This window comes from Scyliorhinus canicula, chromosome 1, assembly GCF_902713615.1.
Source record: "Scyliorhinus canicula chromosome 1, sScyCan1.1, whole genome shotgun sequence".
Classification (NCBI taxonomy): domain Eukaryota; kingdom Metazoa; phylum Chordata; class Chondrichthyes; order Carcharhiniformes; family Scyliorhinidae; genus Scyliorhinus; species Scyliorhinus canicula.
In genome coordinates this window covers 162,822,560-162,844,920 of record NC_052146.1, presented here as the reverse complement: position 1 = coordinate 162,844,920, position 22,361 = coordinate 162,822,560, and the positions used below count along the sequence as shown (strand labels likewise).

Genomic DNA, 22,361 nt, shown 5'->3' with positions numbered 1-22,361 from the left:
GCGACACTCTGATATACCCCACACCCCTCACTGTAACACTCTGATATACCCCACACTCCTCACTACTGTATTACATTGTGATATACCCCATACCCCTCACTGTAACTCTCTGATATACCGCACACCCCTCACTGTAACACTCTGATATACCCCACACCCCTCACTGTAACACTGATATCCCACATCCTTCACTGTAACACTCTGATATACCCCACACCCCTCACTGTAACATTCTGATATACACCACACCCCTCACTGTAACACTCTGATATACCCCAAACCCCTCACGGTAACACTCTGATATACCCCACTCCCCTCACTGTAACACTCGGATATACCCCAAACCCCTCACGATAACACTCTAATATACCCCAAACCCCTCACGGTAACACTCTGATATACCCCACACCACTCACTGTAACACTCTGATATACCACACGCCCCTCACTGTAACACTCTGATATACCCCACACCCCTCACAATAACACTCTGATATACCCCACACCCTTCACGATAACACTCTGATATACCACACACCCCTCACAGCAAAACTCTCATATACGCACACCCCTCACTGTAACTCTCTGATACCCCTCACTATTACACTCTGATATACCCCACACCCCTCACTGTAACACTCTGATATACCCCACACTCCTCACTGCGACACTCTGATATACCCCACACTCCTCACTGCGACACTCTGATATACCCCACACCCCTCACTGTAACACTCTGATATACCCCACACTCCTCACTACTGTATTACATTCTGATATACCCCATACCCCTCACTGTAACTCTCTGATATACCCCACACCCCTCACTGTAACACTCTGATATACCCCACACCCCTCACTGTAACACTGATATCCCACATCCTTCACTGTAACACTCTGATATACCCCACACCCCTCACTGTAACATTCTGATATACACCACACCCCTCACTGTAACACTCTGATATACCCCAAACCCCTCACGGTAACACTCTGATATACCCCACTCCCCTCACTGTAACACTCGGATATACCCCAAACCCCTCACGATAACACTCTAATATACCCCAAACCCCTCACGGTAACACTCTGATATACCCCACACCACTCACTGTAACACTCTGATATACCACACGCCCCTCACTGTAACACTCTGATATACCCCACACCCCTCACAATAACACTCTGATATACCCCACACCCTTCACGATAACACTCTGATATACCACACACCCCTCACAGCAAAACTCTCATATACGCACACCCCTCACTGTAACTCTCTGATACCCCTCACTATTACACTCTGATATACCCCACACCCCTCACTGTAACACTCTGATATACCCCACACCCCTCACTGTGACACTCTGATATACCCCACACTCCTCACTACTGTATTACATTCTGATATACCCCATACCCCTCACTGTAACTCTCTGATATACCTCACACTCCTCACTGTAACACTGATGTATCACACATCCTTCACTGTAACACTCTGATATTCACCACACCCCTCACTGTAACACTCTGATATATCCCACTTCCCTCACTGTAACTCTCTGATATACCCCACACCCCAACTGTAACACTCTGATATACCCCACACCTCTCACTGTAACACTCTGATATACCCCTCACTGTAAAACTCTGATATACCCACACCCCTCACTGTAACACTCTGATATACCCCACACATCTCACTGTAACACTCTGATATACCCCACACCCCTCACTGTAACACTGATATACCCCACACCCCTCACTGTAACACTCTGATATACCCCATACCCCTCACTGTAACACTCTGATATACCCAACACTCCTCACTGTAACACTCTGGTATACCCCACACCCCTCACTGTAACACACAAATGTACCCCACAAGCCTCACTGTAACACTCTGATATACCCTACACCCCTCACTGTAACACTCTGATACATGTCACACCCCTCACTATAACACTCTGATATACTCCACACCCCTCACTGTAACACTCTGATACATGTCACACCCCTCACTGTAACACTCTGATATACTCCACACCCCTCACTGTAACACTCTGATACATGTCACACCCCTCACTGTAACACTCTGATACATGTCACACCCCTCACTGTAACACTCTGATATACCCCACACCCTCAATGGAACACTCTGATATACCCCACACCCCTCACTGTAACACTCTGATATATTCCACACCCCTCACTGTAACACTCTGATATATTCCACACCCCTCACTGTAACACTCTGATATACCCCACACCCCTCACTGTAACACTCTGATATACCCCACACCCTCAATGGAACACTCTGATATACCCCACACCCCTCACTGTAACTCTCTGATATACCCCACACCCCTCACTGTAACTCTCTGATATACCCCACACCCCTCACTGTAACACTCTGATATACTCCACGGGCGTAATTCTCCGCTCCCGGGAAATATCGGGAGGGACGTTTTAAATTGGCCGAGTTTCACAATGGCCTCGGAGGCCACTCCTTGCCCCCTATTCTCCCCTCCCGGCGGGGCTAGGAGCGGCGCTCCGTAACTCTCGGCCGCGGGGGCATCGCGCCGAGAATGACACGGCCGCGCGCCTAACGACGTCAGCCGCGCATGCGCGGGTTGGCTGGCACCAACCCGCGCTTGCACGGCTGACGTCACGACGCTGAAAGCTCGACCCCGCGCATGCGCGGTGGCCGTCTTTCCCCTCAGCCGCCCCACAAGACATGGCGGCTTGATCTTGCGGGCGGCGGACGGGAAATAGTGCGTCCAATTGAGACACCGGCCCGACGATCGGTGGGCACTGATCGCGGGCCTGTCCCCTCCCGAGCACAGTCGTGGTGCTCATTCCCCACCAGGCCCCCAACAAGCCCCAAACGGGCATCTCCACACTGTTTCACGACGGCAGCGACCTGGTGTGGTTGCCTCCGTCGTGAAACGGTCGCGAATGGCAGGCCGGGGGGGGGGGGAGAACGATTGCTTATTTTAAACAACATTTCTTTTAACAAGTTGCAATGATAGATTAATAGTCATGGCGGGAATCTCTGCCCTCCCCACGGTGTGTTTCTCGGCGATGGGTGGAGGCCCGTCCTTGGCCAACGGGATGTCAATGGGATTTGCCATTGATTCCACCCCATGCTGCCTGGTACCCCGAGGCTGGGTGCACCGTCGGCAGGCCCAGAAGACCCCACCAGCCTGAAGAGCCAGAGGATCTCGCCCACAGTTGTAACTGGGAAGCATAAGTATCTCCTTCGCCCCAATGAATTCCCCCAGGCACACACACACAGAATCAAACAAAGGACAAACAGATAGGCATCAGCGGATGACATTACAAAATGAAGGATAATGTTCACAGAATCTCAGTCGGCCTGGAGGTCCTCATGTGAAATCCTGGTGAACGTCTAAGAGTTCTCACCAACTGCGCTCAGCTATGCAGACCCAAATGCAGACCCGTTACTCTCAGGTAAAGAGGTTCTCTGGCTAGAGGTTGACAGCCACACACAATTTTAGGCAAGGTATGGAGTGACAAAACCTGTTCAGGAAGCTTTCCTTCCCAACACAATTTGCTTCAAAAAGCCAGCAGGTTCACAACTTCATTTTTTTTTTCTCTCATGTGGCCCCCAGCAAGTGGCCTTTTCAATTGTTTTTCAACTTTTCAAATGATTGCTGCTAAAACCAGTCAGCCAGATCTTCTTCAAGTACCATAAAAGGTCCTGATTCTTCAGGAATCACTTCTTGTCAGTTCCAACATTCATTTGTGACCTTCATCAAAATACAATTCCAAATGCACAATTCATGCCATGTCCTTCCATTTGTGATAAAAAGCTCAGTCTTGACACATAAGATTCTAATCCAACTACTGTCTCTGTTTTTCAGGGAATTCCAGGGAATGATGGGATGCCAGGTGCCCCTGGACTTCCAGGAACGGTATTGTGTATATTTGATTGTTCGGATTGTGGAGACAGAGAAATGTCTTCTAATGTTGTGTATAACTGATGGGCCTTAATATCCTGACCCACCAGACTGAATTGCAACTCCATAGCCCAGTACCTCTAGTGAAGCATTTGCTCACTTTCACCCATTTTCTAACAGTGGGGGCTCGATTTTTCCCTAACGTCAGCTGCTGTTATTGTCTCAAATGGCATTGGTATCCATGTCACCCAGGAACACCCATAATGCCATGTCCAGGGGGACCTCGCAGCAGGTGTCCAAATCACTTACCTTTTTGATAGGATCCAGTTGGAGCCTTTGCAATGCTCTCCCTGATAAGTCCCATGGCCGACCGGTTAGAAATAGCCTCATACTGGCAAGAGCTTTGTGGGGCAAAAGAAGCAGGATTGTCACTCTGGGATCTACAAAGAGGCTGTGCAGTTTTCCACTCCCAGTCATCCCCTTCCCAATCCAGCCATGGAGTGGGGGCAGGGATGAGAAGATTTCCAACCTCGGAAAGTAAATTGTTCCGAGGAGTTGGAGAATCTGCAAAGAGAAATAGATAGGTTAAGTGAGTGACAGAAAGATTGGCAAATGGAGTATAATGTAGGGAAATGTGAACTTGTTCACTTTAGCAGGAAGAATAGAAAAGCAGCAAATAGGGAGAGATTGCAGAACTCTTGAGGGACAGAGCGATCTGGGTGTCCTGGCACGTGAATCACAAAACGTTTCTCTGCAGGTACAACAAATGATTAGGAAATAAAATGGAATGTTGCCGGTTATTGCAAGGAGAATGGAATATAAAAGTAGGGAGGTTCTACTGCAGCTAAACAAGGCCCTGGTGAACCACATCTGGACTGCTGTGTAAAGTTTTGGTCTCCTTATTTTAAAAGAAGAGAAGGTTCATCCAACTAATTCCTGGCTTATTTTATGAGGAAAGGTTGAACAGGTTGGACCTAAACTCACTGGAGGTTAGACGAATGAGAGGTGGTCTTATTGAAACATATACGATCTTGAGGGAACTTGACAGGGTCCAAACAAAAGGATGTTTCCACTTGTGTAGGAAAATAGAACTCAAGTACATAGTTTAAGAATAGGAGGCCTCCCTTTTGAAGAGAGGGGTGAGGAGAATGTTTCTCTCAGAGGGTCATTGGAGTGTGGAAGTCTACACCAAGAGGTAGTGAGGCTGGGTAATTGAACTTATTCACGGCTGAGTCAGAGTTTTGTTAGACAAGGGCGTCGAGAATTATTGGGGACAGACAGGAAACTGGAGTTCAGACAACAGCCAGATCAACCTTGATCTTATTGAAAGGTGAAGGAGACTGGAAGGGCTGAATGGCCTCCTTATGCTCCTGAAGTCCTATGTTCCTTTGTTCCTTTTCTTCGTAGGAGGAGGGGCTCCAGTCACTCCCCTCCCAAAAGCACCTCCTCAGACCCCGTCCCACTCTCTTTCCCAGTCCCTCTCCCACTCTCCCTCCCTCGACCCTGACCCACTCTCTTTCCCAGTCCCTCTCCCACTCTCTTTCCCAGTTCCTCTCCCACTCTCCCTCGCCAAACCATGTCCCACTCTCCCTCCTTAGATCCTGCCCCACTCTCTTTCCAAGTTCCTGACCCACTCTCCCTCCTCAGACCCCGTCCCACTCTCTTTCCCAGTCCCTCTCCCATTCTCCCTCCCCAGACCCTGTCCCACTCTCCCTCCTCAGACCCTGTCCCACTCTCTTTCCAAGTCCTTCTCCCACTCTCCCTCCAGACCCCGTCCCACTTTCTTTCCCAGTCCCTCTCCCATTCTCCCTCCCCAGACCCTGTCCCACTCTCCCTCCTCAGACCCTGTCCCACTCTCTTTCCAAGTCCCTCTCCCACTCTCCCTCCCTAGACCCTGTCTCACTCTCTTTCCAAGTCCCTCTCCCACTGTCCCTCCAGACCCTGTACCACTCCCCCCCCCCCGACCCAGTCCCACTCTCCTCCCTAGACCCTATCCCACTCTCCCTCCAAAACCTGTCCTACTCTCTTTCCCAGCCTTTCCACAGACCATGCTCATAGATTCTCTCCCTTCCTCCCAGACACTCACCTTGTCCTCTGCCCAGACCCTCTCATAGGTCCCTTCTCAAATCCAATGTCACCCCCTCCCGAACGCTCTCCCCATCTTCTTCTCAAAGCTTCTTGTTGCCTCTCCTAATCCGCCCTGCCTCTCCATCGCAGACCACCTACCCCCTTTAACCATCTCAGAGGTTCAGTGACAGAGGTTAATAGCAAAGTCAGTGTGATGCATGGGGATGTGATGTTCTCTGTTTTCTTTGTCTGGATATCTTGCATGCATTGTGTTGAACAAAGAACATCAAGTTAAGTAAATGAACAAAGCTGATTTATTAACACTACTTACATAAGATTCAAACGTATTCCCACAGTATAAGGCTGCTAAAATAAACTATGATAACTCTAACAGCAGAACTCTCAAAGACACAACTACTCTATCTCACACTTAAACACCTTCTCCTAGAATCAAGAATCGTCACGTGATATATATGTGACTGCTCTTGATCACCATCTGGTGGTAGGAAGTACTTGATTCAAGTTGTTATCCCTTTATCTCCCATACAATATACCTATGGTTACAGCGGGGGGCTGAGAGTAATGTGAAACAGGACAAAGTACGAGTGGTACTGGGGATGGTGCTCGCACTCTCTGGGAGCCCCTCACAGAGAAGCAATCGTGAACCGCTGGTGATCTCTTGAGTGTGCTCGGATAGATGTCTAATTCTATGCATAAGAATGAGGCTCAGTTTGATTCAAGGACATGTATTGACCCCCGTTCACCAAGGGCATCTTGACCTAAAATCCCACCCGACTTCCTTTGGAATTGTAGCTATTCTGAAAAAGAAGGAAAGACTTCAATTTGGATAGTTGCTTTCACAAACCCTCCGAAAGTAGTCTACAGTCAATCAATTAGTGTTGAAATTGCAGTCATTATTTTCATGCCGTGAAATATGGCAGCCAATTTTTGCATAGCAAGACCCCAGAAACAACACTATCATAGTTGGGCAGGTAATCTGTTTTGTTGACGCTGTTTAAAGCATAAATCTTTGGCCAAAATACCTTCCACAGTCTTCTTAAAAGAGTGTGTTGGAATCTGCCCGAGTTGACAGAGGGGACATTCAGTCCGTCACTCTCTCAGCTCTGTATTGGGAGTGTCAACATAGAATCTGTGCTCACGTGGGACTGGAACCTCCGCCCTTTTAACTGAGGTGAGAGAGCTACCACTAAATCACAGCAGACTCCCTTTGTGGTTTGTTCTTAAATATACAATCTTCCCCAGTCTCAACAGGGCAGCACGGTAGCATGGTGGTTAGCATAAATGCTTCACAGCTCCAGGGTCCCAGGTTCGGTTCCCGGCTGGGTCACTGTCTGTGTGGAGTCTGCACGTCATCCCCCTGTGTGCGTGGGTTTCCTCCGGGTGCTCCGGTTTCCTCCCACAGTCCAAAGATGTGCGGGTTAGGTGGATTGGCCATGCTAAATTGCCCGTAGTGTCCTAAAAAGTAATGTTAGGGGGGGGTTGTTGGGTTACGGGTATAGGGTGGATCCGTGGGTTTGAGTAGGGTGATCATTTGCTCGGCACAACATCGAGGGCCGAAGGGCCTGTTCTGTGCTGTACTGTTCTATGTCTAAATGAATTATTAAAAAAAAATTACCCTTTATGTTTCAGTCTTCGCTATCACTGGTTGCTGACAGGAACAGTTCGTACTTTAAGGTAAGAGCAGACTGTTGGGTATGGACTTTAACAATATTATATGTTGAAAGGGAGTTGCATATTTGCTTGAAAAAGATACATTGAAAGTCCGATGGGGAATGGGCAGCAGAGTGGTCTAACTTCAGACCTCTTTGAGAGAGTTAACAGAGGCACATCCGTTGGTAAATAAACATGTGCAATTGTCAACATAAATGTGCGTTAAGAGAGACCTCTTATTCATTATCTAACCAAGCTATTAACACGTTTACTTTAAAAGGATTTGCAGGGTATTTTTAAATGAAAAAAGTGGCAGTAAAAGACACTTGCTAAAAACTGCGAAGCGTTTAAAAGCTGCGTCATTTTAAGGCATTTCATATATATCCATAAAAATATCTGGCACTCATTACTCTACCGCCTGGCACACTTTACTCTCATATCAGCAGTTTGATGCACCATCGATTGCACGCGAGGCGAGTGATTTACCAATGTCAGGCTTTAATTAACTAGAACACAGCCTGGCGATCGTCTACAGTGGAAAGGAACGATCGTCAGGCTTCTGAGCATTTATACCTCGTTGATAGAGGCGTGGTTAACTCAGCCTCTCGGCCAATCGGTCGAGAGGCACATGACCGACCAGGGCCAATGGTAAGCCGACGTTCTGGCCCAATGGCAGACGAGTATGCAGATCATATCATCACACAGTTGGACAGTCCAGAGGCAGGCTGAGAGCTTGGAGGTCTCCAACAGCACCAATATGAGGTTTTTAACTCTCCAAGATTAACCTGGAGTATCTAAGAATTAAATATTAATTTCCAGGATATTGCTGTGAGCAGGTCAGGAGAAAAATCAACCAGGCATTGAAAAAATGGTTTTATTTTAAATAAAACTTTTATTTTTTAGTCACAAAAGATATTGAAGATAGGAAAAAAGGAATTTGACTGGCTTTCACATTGGCAGGAGTATATGTGCCTTGTGAGGGTAAATGTGTTGAGCGACCAATGACAGGAACACGGGGGCAGGGATCTGTAAAAATAAATGCAACCAAAGATTACAATCACTGAACTCAACTAGTCAAATGTTTCAGCCTTGTCTTTTGCAATGATGTGATGGGCTTCCCCATCAACGAAGATGGGAATATTTGTGGAGCCTCCTCCTCCAGTGAGTTGTTTAATTGGCCACCACCATTCATGGCTGGATGTGGCAGGACTGCCAGGTTAGATCTGATCCATTGGTTGTAGAATTGTTTAGCTCCATCTATTGCTCGCTACTTTTACTGTTTGGCACAACGTAGTCCTGTGTTGTAGCTTCACCAGGTTGACACCTCATTTTCAGGTATGCCTGGTGTTGCTCCTGGCATGCTCTCATGCACCCATCATTGAACCATGGTTGATTCCCTGGCTTGGTGATAGTGGTAGAGTGGGGGAGTTGCTGGGCCATGAGGTTACAGATTTTGGTGGAGCGCAATTCTGCTGCTGATGATGGCCTGCAGTGCCTCGGGTTGCCCAGTCTGTTTGAAGTCTATCCCGTTCAGTAAGGTGATAGTGCACATGATGTGATGGAGGGTATCCTCAATGTGAAGACAGGACTCTGACTCTGCAAAGATTGTGCTGTGGTCACTCCTACTGATAACAGTCACCGATTAAGGGGCCTGCCCTTAACAAATCCAGTCTGGTCTTCCCCTATTACCCCCGGGACACAACCCTCTATCGTCGTGGCCAAGATCTTAGCCGATAGCTTGGCATCCACATTTAGCAACAAGATTGGCCTGTAAGACCCACACTGTTCAGGGTCCTTATCCCGTTTCAGAATGAGTGAGATCGAGGCCTGCGACATTGTAGGGGGAAGAATTCCCTTCTCTCTCGCCTCATTAAAGGTCCTCATCAATAGTGGGCTCAACACTTCTGAAAATTTAAAAAAATATTCCGCCGGGAAGCCATCCGGCCCCGGACCTTTGCCCGACTGCATGTCCTCCAGCCCCTTAATAATTTCTTCTGTCTCGATCGGTGCCCTCAGCCCCTCCACCAGACCCTCCTCCACCCTCGGGTACTTCAACTGGTCCAGAAATTGCCTCATGCCTTCCGCTCCCGCCGGGGATTCCGATTCATATAGTTTCCTGTAGAATTCCTTAAAAACTTCATTCACCCCCTCTGGGTCTGAGACCAAGTTGCCCTCCTTATTCTTTACTCCCACAATCTCCCTGTCCACTTCTCTCTTCCTAAACTGGTGCGCCAGCATCCTGCTCGCCTTCTCCCCATATTCATACACTGCACCCCTGGCCTTCCTCAGCTGTTCTACCGCTTTCCCTGTGGTCAACAATTCAAACTCCACCTGAAGCTTGCGCTGCTCCCTCAGGAGTCCCGTATCCGGGGCCTCCGCATATTTACTATCCACCCGGAGTAACTCCTCCATCAATCTCTCCCTCTCCGCCCTTTCCCTCTTTTCTCTATGGGACCGGATCGATATAAGTTCCCCTCTAATAACTGCCTTCAGGGCTTCCCAGACCGTCGCTGCCGAAACCTCTCCCGTGTCGCTTGTTTCCAAATAGTTCTGGATATTCTTATTCACCCGCCCGCAAACGACCTCACCTGCTAACAACCCCACATTTCGTCTCCACAGCGGGCGCTGTCCTCTCTCCTCCCCAAGCCGCAAATTTACCCAGTGCGCGGCATGATCGCCGAGTATTCTGTCTCCTTTACCACGGCCGTGTAAACCTCCAGGGGTGTACGCCCCCCATCTGTTCCATAAAGTCCTTCAGCTCCCTTGCCGCCGCCGGCCTCTTCCCTGTCCTGGATTTTGAGCGATCCAATTCAGTTTCAGTGACTGTATTAAAGCCCCTCCCATGACCAAGTTGTGTGACTCCAGGTCCAGGATTTTGCCTAACACACGCCTCATAAAATCCACATTGTTCCAGTTTGGGTCGTAGACATTCACGAGCACCACTCGGACCCCCTCCAGCTTCCCACTCACCATTATATACCTACCTCCTTTATCAGCCACTATTCTCCCAGCCTCAAATGCCACTCGCTTGCTGTTCTGAATTGCTACCCCCCTGGTCTTCGAGTCCAGCCTTGAGTGGAACACCAGACCCACCCAACCCTTCCTTAGTCTTATCTCGTCTGTGACCTTCAGATGTGTCTCCTGGAACACTGCCACATCTTCCTTTAGTCCTTTAAATGCGCGAACACCCGTGCTCTCTTCACTGGCCAATTCAGACCTCTGTCTTAAGAAGGCTTGACAACAAAGGACGAAAGTTGTGTAGAGCTCTGATCTGACCCTATGTAGAGCATTGCATTTCGTTTTTTGTACTGTACCTCAACAAGGATGTATTGGCCTTGGGCATGCCGTGCAGATTCATTAGAATGATACCAGGACTGAAAGGCTTCAATTATGACTACAGGTTGCAGAGGTGAGGCGTATGTACGTTATTCCCTTATGTATAGAAGATTAAGGGGTTTAAGGTGATAAAATAATTTGATACGTGGAAAGTGAAGAGCTATTTACTGTGTGGGTGGAGGAGTGAAGAACATGGATTCATAACTTTAAAATTGAAGCTAATCCATGCAGGGGTGTGCCAGGAGACACCTGCTTCCTACCAGGGCCAGGAGAAATTCTGGGGAGGCTCGTGAGGGGGAGTGGGTGGTGTGCCAAATTGAAAGTTTCAAAACTGAGATTGGTAGAGTTTTGTTAGGCAAGGATATGAAAATGACAAAATGGAGTTAAGATACAGATCAACCATGTTCTAATTGGTAGGTTGGTGGCCCAGGTGCGAGAGGCTGAATGACCTTTCCTACATTTTGTTCATGAGATACAAAAACTGAATTTTGTAACTCCACCAGCTGCCACAGTGGGATTTGAACCCTTGCCCCCAGAACATTAGCCTGGGCCTCAGGATTATTCTTTCAGTGACATTACCATTATGCCACCATCTCCCTCCAAGATGTCCATATGCAACAATATACAAATAGTGCTAATACTGAGAGGATGTTCCTCCTTGTGGGAGAGTCTAGAACCAGAGGGTTTAATCTCAAAGTAAAGGGTTGCCCATTTAAGACATAGATGAGGAGGAAGTTCTTCTCTCAGAGGGTAGTGAATCTGTGGAATTCTTTACCATAAAGAGTTGTAGAGACTCAATAAGTATGTCCAAGACTGAGATAGACAGATTTTTCATCAGTCAGGGAATCAATGGGGATTAGGCGGGAAAGTGGCTTTGAGGGTTCTTGCATCAGATCAGTCATGATCTCATTGAATGCCAGAGCAGACTCAATGGGCCGAATGGCCTCCTTCTGCTCCTACATCTTATGGTCTTATGTGCTTTTTCTCTCTACAGAAAATGTACACATGGTGAGGACAGCACGGTGATGCAGTGGTTAGCATTGCTGCCTCACGCCGTCAAGGTTCCCATCCAGCTCTGGGTCACTGTCTGTGTGGAGTTTGCACATTCTCCCCGTGTTTGCGTTGGTTTCACCTCCACAATCGAAAGATGTGCAGATAGGTGGATTGGCCACACTAAAAGTGCTCCTTAATTGGAAAAAATGAATTGGGTACACTAAATTTATTTCAAAAATATATACACACTGTGGTGCGACCCTGCATTCATAAGATACACATAGTGTTGTACCCCTCTACTGATAACATCCATTTGAAAATGAAATGAAATGAAAATCGCTTATTGTCACGAGTAGGCTTCAATGAAGTTACTGTGAAAAGCCCCTAGTCGCCACATTCCGGCGCCTGTCCGGGGAAGCTGGTACGGGAATTGAACCGTGCTGCTGGCTTGCATTGGTCTGCTTTAAAAGCCAGCGATTTAGCCGAGTGAGCTAAACCAGCCTACGTCATTTGGTGACGTATCAGTTTATGATCCCAATAATGTCCAATCAGTACTCCGCATTCAATGGCTGGATGCCAGATTTGGGATTCAGCGTCACAAGTGTCACAGCTTGTCAAGCGTCACAGCTTGTCACAAGCTGGTGTTGCCTGTTCCTTCCTTTAGATCCTCATTTTTTATCACCATTCCTTTTTCTCTCTGCAGACTTTTTGTGGTAACTGTAGTTCAGGATTTCCTGGAGCACAGGCATTCACAGGGCCGAAGGTGGAGCAAATCGGACATGGCACTCCCGGAGCAGCTGGTGTGGACCACTGTGAAAAGGTCAGTCTGCCCTCAAGGGGCCATTCATTATTTTACAATCTTTCCATGTGGAGGGGTTGGTGCCCCCATCAGTAGTTCACTGTCCTGGACAGCTTCCGTGTTGGCATTTCAAGGATGGCACGGTGGCGCAGTGGTTAGTACTGCTGCCTCACAGTTCCAGGTTCCCTGGCTCAATTCCAGCCTACCACCTGTCTGCGTGGGTTTCTTCTGGATGATCCAGTTTCCTCCCACAGTCCAAAGAAATACAGGGTAGGTGGATTGGCCATGCTAAATTGCCCCTTGGTGTCCAAAGATGTGCAGGTTAAATGGGATTCTGGAGTTACAGAGGCAGGGTAAAGAGTGGGCCCAGGTAGGGTGCACGTTCAGAGGATTGGTGCAGACTCAATGAACCAAATGCACTGTAGGAGATCTATGGTGTGTCACCAAGGTTCCTGGTTTCAAATGCCCCATTTCAAATGCCCAGCAACACTCTCTTTCACCGGCCTTCCCTCAGTTATTAGATGGCCACTGCTGCCTCACAGCGCCAAGGACCTGGGTTTGATCCCGGCCACGGTCACTGTCCATGTGGAGCTTGCAAATTCTCCCCGTGTCTGTGTGGGTCTCACCCCCACAACCCAAAGATGTACAGAGTAGGTGGATTGGTTACGCTAAATTGCCCCTTAATTGCAAAAACAAGTTGTCAGATGGCAGGTGACACTTTGAGAGGATTCACCAACACGCAAGCCCCTCCCAAGAGAGAACAGTCCCCACATGTATGGTTCAAGGGCAGGACTGCCCTCATGGGTAGGAGGGTAAATGGTTAAATCAAGTAACAATGGTGGTTTGAAGAGATTTAGGAATTTCTGAAAGCATATCATTAAAATGTTGCAGTCAGGTCCAAATAAATAATCAAAACCGGAATATAAAAGGGGACACAGTTTATCTACAGCTAAGCAAGTCCCTGGTTAGATCATAACTGGGCACAATTTTGTCACCTCACACGTAGAAGCATATATTGGTCTTGGAAGAACAGATTCACCACACAATGTTAACAGTTCTCCAAGGTTGGATTATGAGGCAAGATCACATAAACTCAATTTGTACACACTGGAATATGCACACAATTGTTTGGACTGTTTAGCAAAGGTAGGCCATTCAGCCCAACTGGTCCATACTGCTCCTGTTCCATTGTCTTCATCTCAGCCTTCAAGCATATCTTTCTTTGGCCTTTTCTCTCATTTACTCTTCTTTGAATGAATCTCATTTGCCGCAATTATGAACCAGCTTGTTATTATGAACCAGCTTGTTTTATGGCCCCTTAGTTTTGAATTCTCCAGCAATTTGAAACATTCTTTCCACATCTGTCCAATTGTTACAACACCCTGGGCTAGTGTGCAGTCAATTCCTGACTCACTTGTCCTGCAGTCACAAAACAAGTGAATTAACCAGTAATTCTTGGGAAAATACCCAAAGTCTTTGGCCTTAACTGTCCAATAATTACAGTCACCAGGTTTGTAGTTTAAACACAATTACTGTTTATTTATAACAAGAACTGTAAGGAATATGCAGTAAAACAACTGGATAAATATTATCAATTCCTAATTGCCCACTTCACTTTAACCTGACACCCACCCTCTACACACACAAGACAGACAAACACAGGGGGGAGTGATAGGGGTAAGGGGTAACAAAAACATTAGAAGAGAAAAAGATTTGTTTCAAATGGCTGTTTCCAGAACCTTACTCCTCTTCATGTTTTGCTTTCAGTTTGAGATTTTCACTGTGGATTCATTCAGGCCTCTGTAGTTTCAGGAATACAGCACTCACAGCCTTCCGAGAGAGAGTGTATTCTGGTCTATCTGTAGATTCATTCATTCCGGTTATTTGCAGCTTCAGGAATACAACACTCGCAGCCTTTCTGGAATTTGAAGCACAAACAGATCAACCATGATCTTATCAAATGGCAGAGCAGGCTCAAAGGCCGAATTCTCCTCCTATTTCATACCTTTGTGTAGATAAATATATACATATATAAGCACGGAGAGCAGACTTCGTCCTGTTCCTGTACTATGACATAACCACTCTTTCTCTTTCCTCCACAGTGCAAGCAGCAGCAACGTGAACTCCCGAGGATAGAGGAGGAGAGAGTATGTATCTTGCAACACCAAATTCTTACTGTTACACCAACTGCCCTTGTTCCTGTGGAGTTTGTGCTGAGATCCCAGATAGTTACAGGGCAGATGGTATTGCAAAGTGACTGTCGCTGCTCCCATTTCTGTAAATGACTTTACCCAAAGAGGGTGGGTTGAATGTGGGACTCACTATCACAGAGAATAGTTGAGGCGAATAGTATTGATACATTCATGGAGGATAAGAAGCTGGATAAGCGCATGAGGAAGAAATGACGAGGAGGATTATGTTATCGAAAGGGTTAACAGATGGGATATGCTAATGTATGATGTAGATGAAAATAGACCACTGACATCAGTCAGTCACTCTTGAGAGTGAGGTTGGAATCATTCCCACGGGATATGTGTCAACACTGTAACCTGTTTAGATGTAGCAAGAAAATGTGAAGCACGTTCCAGAGTGTGTCTATCGTCTGTCTAAGAATCAAATTCCACACCTAGAGTGTAAGATAGAAGAACACATCATACAACATGGTGGCAGTGGTGGAGACATCAATGAAAAAAAGCACATTAGTGTTCTCAAAGGGAACCAGAGTGAAGAAACCTGATTGATTGATATTTATTGTCATGTGTACAGAAGTACAGTGGAAAGTATTTTTCTGTGGCCAAGGGAATGTCACAGTACGTACATAGTAGACAAAAGAATAATCGACAGAGACAATGGTACATCAAAAAATAGTGATTGGTTACAGTGCGGAACAAGGGGCCAAACAAGCAAATACATGAACAAGAGCAGCAGAGGGCGTCGTGAATACCTTTGAAAGCAGCTCAAGAAATTTTGGTGGAAGAAGGAGGCAACTGAAGCAAGGCAACTATGATCAAATCTAGTGGGCAGTCTTTGCCCTTGCCCCGTGCATTTGACTGCCTTGAGGGCCCAGCAGTGAGAATTATGGAAATGCCATTTTTTCTGGCACCGAGCAGCGTCAAGTCTTCACGAAAAGCGACAAAGCTTCAAATTAGTTCCTTTCTTTATGCAGTAGCCCCAATAGCGACAACATTCTCCTGAGGCAGGTTATGTAGGGGTGCACTGAGTACTTTCATCCCATTTGACACCGATTTTAGCTTGAAGCAAAATTTAGTAATTGACCAAACATATTTTAACCAACTCTCGCAACAACCTTGGGAATCAATTGAATTATTCCTAACTAACCTTTATCACCTAGCTTGTTCTTGCAGATACAAAGCAATGAGAGACAAGTTAATCGGTGATCAAATAGTTCTGTGTGTTTGGGGTGAAAAATTCTCCAACCTTCTGCTTAACATTTATTTCTTAGTAAAACATCTAAACAGGTTACAGAGTAGGCACATAGCTCCAAGGTATGATTCCAGCCTGTTTCTCGAGAGCCTAACACATGACTGACTGATGTCAGTGGAACATCATCATCGACAACATCATACATTAGCATATCCCTTCTGTTAACCCTTTATACTACCCCCCCCCCCCACCCCCCCAAAGAAAATGTAGTGTACACAATTCTTTCTCATTAAGGGGCAATTTAATGTAGCCAATTCACCTGCCCTGCACATCTTTTTTTGGTTTGTAGGGGTGAGGCCCATGCAGACCAGGGGAAAAACTCCATACGGACAGTGGCCTGGGTCGAACCTGGGTCCTAGGTGCCGTGAGGCAGCAGTGCTAATCACTGTGCCGCTGTGCTTCCCTACCATTCTACTTTTAATAATGTGAAGCTGTGCTTTAGACATTACAGTTCTATAACTCCCTTTTTGCAACCAGAGAATCTCCTCAACCCCAATTCCCAGTCTTCCACATCCCAAAGTTACGGTTCCCGGGATTCAATCTCCCTCAGTATTCTCAGCCCATCGGAAAGGTGGCTCGGGGGCAGAGGGGTTTTTCTTCTGCAAATGGCGGGGACATCATCCTCCACAGAATTGGAGAACATTTTATCAGCATTGATGTGAACATAACTGGATGCCAACTGCTAATCCTACTGGGTAAGGGTTAACAGCACAAAACTGTCCTCACATATTAGCATTCATGCTCAAAATTAAAGACATCCTGGACCCATAGGAAGAGCACCAACTGAATATGACAGAATTTTAAACCTTTGCTACTCAGGGTACAGAGCAGCTGTTATGTCACAGGATTTGTAATCCTGAGGCCTGGAATAACCAATAAAAACATCTATACTCCTGATAAGTCTAAATACAGGTGCATAAGATATACATAATATAATTAATATATAAATTGTTAAGTATTGTGTTTCATATTTGTGGCAGTGATTTTATTGAATACGCTGCTTTAAAATACATGGAGGCAGTGTGTCTACTAAAGCTGCTATTAAAGAGTTGTAAAAGGTGATGTAATGATTGAGTTTGATCATTTACTTGTTTACAGAGAGGCTGATGGTACATTGTTTTGATTGCTGGATATTCCCTGGAATGTAAATACTTAATGAGGGATTGTGTTTAGTCCTAGTTAAGCAGGTGATGGGGCTTCGATGTGGCATACAGATGATGTAATTGGAGAAGCCAAGTCTCTGTAGTTTGCAGTTTTGCCAAATGCTGTTAGGTTGAGCAGTAGGGTCTGACAAGACAGGTATGTTCAATCTGCTCTTAAAAGCATCTCTCCAAAGGTCTGCACAGATAAGCAAGTAGCCGGTTTGGTTAACTTGATTTCTAAATGGCATTTATACTGGTTGTGTTGCTTAATTGGAATTAGTGGCAGGTACAAGACAGTGTGAAGGGAGCTGTATTTTGTATCTAAACCCGTGCTGTACCTGTTCTGAGTGTTTAATGGGGACAGCACAGAGGGAACTTTACTCTGTACCTAACCCCGTGCTGTACCTATCCTGGGAGTGATTGATGGGGACAGTGTAGAGGGAGAGGGAAAGTGTAGAGGGAGCTTTACACTGCATCTAATCTCATGCTGTACCTGTCCCAGGAGTGTTTGATGGAGACAGGTAGAGGGAGCTTTATTCTATATCTAACTCCTTGCTACCTGTCCTGGGAGTGATTGATGGGGACAGCGTAAAGGAAGCTTTACTTTGTATTTAACCCTCCTGCTCTCCATCAATTCCTGTTGTCTGGGTTATTCACTGGACTCTCAGAATTCCTTGCATTCAATTCTCGGGGTATCTCGCTGGATGTATGTCTGATGGACTTAAGTCGTCCTTTGAAGCCTTTCTAAGGGCCTAGTGGGAAACTAGGAGTCCTGCATCTTTTGTGACATTGGGTCTGTCTGCTCCATTTGGTTCACATTCTGTTCATTGTGTTTTGCTGTTCTTGAGGGGAATGGAAGTATATGCACGAGTGGCCCCTTGACATTCAGGAATGTGTAAACAGAGTGATTGAAAAATTCTGACAATCACAACCATTTGTTTTGTTTTAATTCTAGCCAAACCATAGAGAGTGCGGATATCCGGGGCTTCCTGGGATGCCTGGACCTCCAGGTGAAACAGGCGTGAAAGGAGAACAGGTAAGGACACGGTGATGTAAGGAAGCAATGCTGAAAATGGGAAGGCGATGAGCATGAGCTGAGGGAAAGAAAAAGGAACTTGAGGAGAAAAAAATAGAAATAAAAGATCTGAGAAAAATGGGCGTAATTGTCCAGTCGCGCCGACAGCGCACTCCCGTGTGCGGGTTTCCCGCCGGCATGGGCTGGCTTCAATGGGAAATCCTATTTACAAGAGGCAGGAGTAAAGAATCCCAGATTCTGTGTCTTCGCCAGCAGCGGTAGTGGTGCAAACGCGCAACAGTGAATCCCGGACAATGTGTCTCATTGTTAGGACCATCACACAAGGGATAATGGACGAAATTCTCTGTTTCTGCGGCTATGTGCCGACGTCGGCATGGGACCCATGGTGTTTCACGACCGGCAAATTGGTGCGAACCCCTCATCAATCCCGGTACTGGTGAGGGGCTCGCACCGGCACCGCGTAAAACACCCACGGATTGCGCCAAAAACGGACGGGTCCCGGGCCACGCATGCGCACGCCTGGCGACCTGCACTGGTTACGCCGTACAACATGGCGCTGGGCATGCGCATAACTCAACCCATAAACCGCGATCCCACAGCCCACCCCCTGACCCCCCTCCGCCAGTTTCCCTAACCCTTGCTCCCATCTGCCAGCGGCACAGATCCCAGCTGAGTGTGGTGGTGCTGAACATAGTCCGCCGCCAGCACGCTGGGTTCCTGCACAGTTGGGACCACACGTGGGAATTAGGCCCACTGAGAGCAGAGCATCATGGGTGGGCCAGCCGGTGACGCGACAATACCGTTGAAGTGGCGCACTTCACGATGACAGCAGTTTGGAGGGGACGGAGCATGTTGGACTGGCGTCGGACTGGCGCCAGCCCCGATTTCGGCGTGGAAATCCATTCTCTGCCCGATCGCCAAACACAAACGTTCCGTTGTGCTACCGAGAATCCGGCTCCATGTTTGTTGAGCCTGGTTACAGTTTAGCAAGTGAAGTTTGATGGACAATTCTTTCACCTCTTGCCTCCCTTCTCTTCTGAAGCTTCTCAGAACTTTCTTGTTCTCTTCATTCTTTGCTACATCCACTCACCCTCCTCCTCCTTTGTGCAGTTGAATATTGGAACAGGAGGAGGCCATTAAACCCCTCAAGCCTGTCCACTACTTAATGAGACCTTGGTTCATTTGTACCCAAACTCCATCCGGATCCCTTAATACACTGGGCTAGCAAAAATCTATCAATCTCGGATTATAATTATCAATTGATCAGGTGAAGTGTTTCCCAATTTCTTTCCTTCACTGGCCCTGCCTGATTTTAAGATTGTGCTGAATTTCCACACCAGTGCCAAAATGATCCTCTCTAACCTGTCTATCAATTTGTTTCAAATCCCTCAATCAAGCACCCATTAACTTTCTATAATTTAAGGAATGCAAGCCTTGATAGCATAATCTCACCCACAGTCTAATCACTCATCCTCACTGTGTGAAATTTAAGGGGAGGGATTCTCTGAAAATTTTTTGTTTGATTTCACAACTATTTAAAAAAAAAAAAAATTTAGAGTACCCAATTCATTTTTTCCAATTTAGCGAGGCCAATCCACCTAGCTTGCACATTTTTTGGTTGTGGGGGAGAAATCAATGCAAACACGGGGAGAAAGTGCAAACTCTACATGGACAATGACCCAGAGCTGGGAAGATTTCACAACTTAACGGCCCCTTCAACAGAATTACATTTTGTCAATGGAGCTGGTGTATTTTCCGTGCAGTGCGAATGACTGTGGGCAGAATCTGGCAATATTTTTTCAGAGTGTCTGGATTGGATTGGAGAGTTCACAGAGAGTCGCCTCACTCTGGCGCCATCTTGGTTGCAGGGTCTGTTTTAGCGATAAAACCTGTGTGTAGCCCTCCAGCTGTACAGCCGAGTTTTCTCTCTAGATTCTCTGGCACTCTGTGCACAGAGAATCTGGGGGCGTGGTTTCCTCCGTCACTCTGAAGGGGCGGACCCTGATAGAGCTGGCAACATCAGCACAGAGATCGGGCCGCCACCTTTAAATGGTAACCCAATCTGCGTCAAAAAGGAACTCTCCCTCATCCCCTGGTGGACATGGGAGACCCCCTCACTAGCATTGATCAACATGTTTTCCCCCCCTGCCACACAAACACCGGGACAACCGTACTCTCACCCCTAATCAGTGGGCCAACCCCCTCAAACACATGTAAGAAAAACCATGCCTCCTCCATGGGGTGTCTCCAGCGGGAACAATGCTGGCCCAGCCCCCTGCCATTGTCAGAGGGCACTGCCTGGGAGCAGTGTCAGAGCTCTCTCCCCTGAAGGCAATGCACATATCTCTCTTTCCACCCCCCCCCCCCCCCTCCCATGTGCTATACTTACCCTTGGGCCGCAGGAGGGTTCACCTCGACAGCTTCCCATTTTGCACAAGCTTTTGCTAAACTCGCCAACGCGACACCACATCAGTGAGGGGAGAAATCCCTACCTGGGAGAGCATATGGCGGGGAAGCGTTTTAAATACTTTAAAATGCATTTAAATTCATGTAAAGGGTGGGAACCTTGTTATGTCACCAGTTAGGGGCGGGGAAAATCCACGAATGAGATCTCGCAGGAGAGATTCACCCACAGCGAACACCAGCTGACAATCTACCCCCCCCCCCCCCCCCCCAAAAGAGTTTGTTATTAGATCATCAGAGGTTTATTTTTTCAACAAGTCCATTTCAAAGGCTTCCCATTACGATTACAAGGCTTCTAATGCCTGTACAAAGTGGATGCTGGATGAGTAGTTCTGGAAGCACGGTAGCATTGTGGGGCAGTACAGTAGCATTGTGGGTAGCACAATTGCTTCACAGCTCCAGGGTCCCAGGTTCGATTCCGGCTTGGGTCACTGTCTGTGCGGAGTCTGCACATCCTCCCCGTGTGTGCGTGGGTTTCCTCCGGGTGCTCCGGTTTCCTCCCACAGTCCAAAGATGTGCAGGTTAGGTGGATTGGCCATGATAAATTGCCCTCAGTGTTGCCCTTAGTGTTGGGTGGGGTTACTGGGTTATGGGGATAGGTGTTGACCTTGGGTAGGGTGCTCTTTCCAGGAGCCGGTGCAGACTCGATGGGCCGAATGGCCTCCTTCTGCACTGTAAATTCTATGAAGACACATGGGAGCATGGAGGGGACATGGGAGTTATGAGAAAGCATAGAGCTTGTATGGGGAATGAATGGCTGGTGACAGTTAAGGGGCATAAGAACGATGTGCAGAGCTAAGCCAAATATCCCAGGGAACCATGGAGGGCCTTCTACCTTGCTTGTCTTGGAACTTGCCCGACTCTGACACTGCCTCAGGCCCTCCCAAGGAGGCAACGGATCCCAATCTTGCCCACCCACCTCTCTCGGAGATGAAAATATGGTGGTTATGGGAGGAGGTGTCAAGGGGTCAGAAACTGCCCCAAGTTACGGTGTCTGAATCAAAAATCTAGCCCTTGGACTATTTCACCAGGGTAGGGGGAAACTGAGAGCAAATTATAAAGATAGTTGTGGTTATGGAAAAAGATAACCTGGAGAAATTAAACTGTAGAAAATCAAATTAATGAAAACTAATTTTTGGATTGATAGCAGAACTGTCCTTCTCAAACTTATCGTTCTGGATAAATTAATTAAAATGGTCTTCCTCGCCTTGCACATCTTGTGGTTACATGGAAATACGTGGAACCAACTTGTCCAATTTGTTATATTAATTTGCACTAAAAAGAAACAATAATCTTTCTCCAGGGTACCCCAGGACTCCGAGGATATGCTGGACCCCCAGGGCCACCCGTAAGTATTGCTTTAATCTGCCCGGGCTGGAATGGGACAGTCATTTGAAACATAAACCCTCTATTCGTCTGTCAATTTCTCCCTCGGAACATGTTCTCCATCCACTCAATGGCTGAACAAATAGTGTTGCGTCGGCCATA

At 47.1% G+C, this 22,361-nt stretch overlaps 1 protein-coding gene across 5 annotated transcripts in view; it reads left to right on the top strand.

The window, feature by feature from the left end:
* Positions 1 to 22,361, top strand: part of col16a1 (collagen, type XVI, alpha 1) — a 476,156-nt gene that overhangs the window by 333,079 nt on the left and 120,716 nt on the right. For all 5 annotated transcript variants that reach the window (XM_038801937.1, XM_038801918.1, XM_038801946.1 and 2 more), the window contains 6 exons: positions 3,887 to 3,937; positions 7,640 to 7,684; positions 12,693 to 12,809; positions 14,891 to 14,935; positions 18,330 to 18,410; positions 22,177 to 22,221. In XM_038801937.1, coding sequence (XP_038657865.1) covers positions 3,887 to 3,937; positions 7,640 to 7,684; positions 12,693 to 12,809; positions 14,891 to 14,935; positions 18,330 to 18,410; positions 22,177 to 22,221 — 384 coding nt within the window. The remainder of the gene's footprint in view (positions 1 to 3,886; positions 3,938 to 7,639; positions 7,685 to 12,692; positions 12,810 to 14,890; positions 14,936 to 18,329; positions 18,411 to 22,176; positions 22,222 to 22,361) is intronic.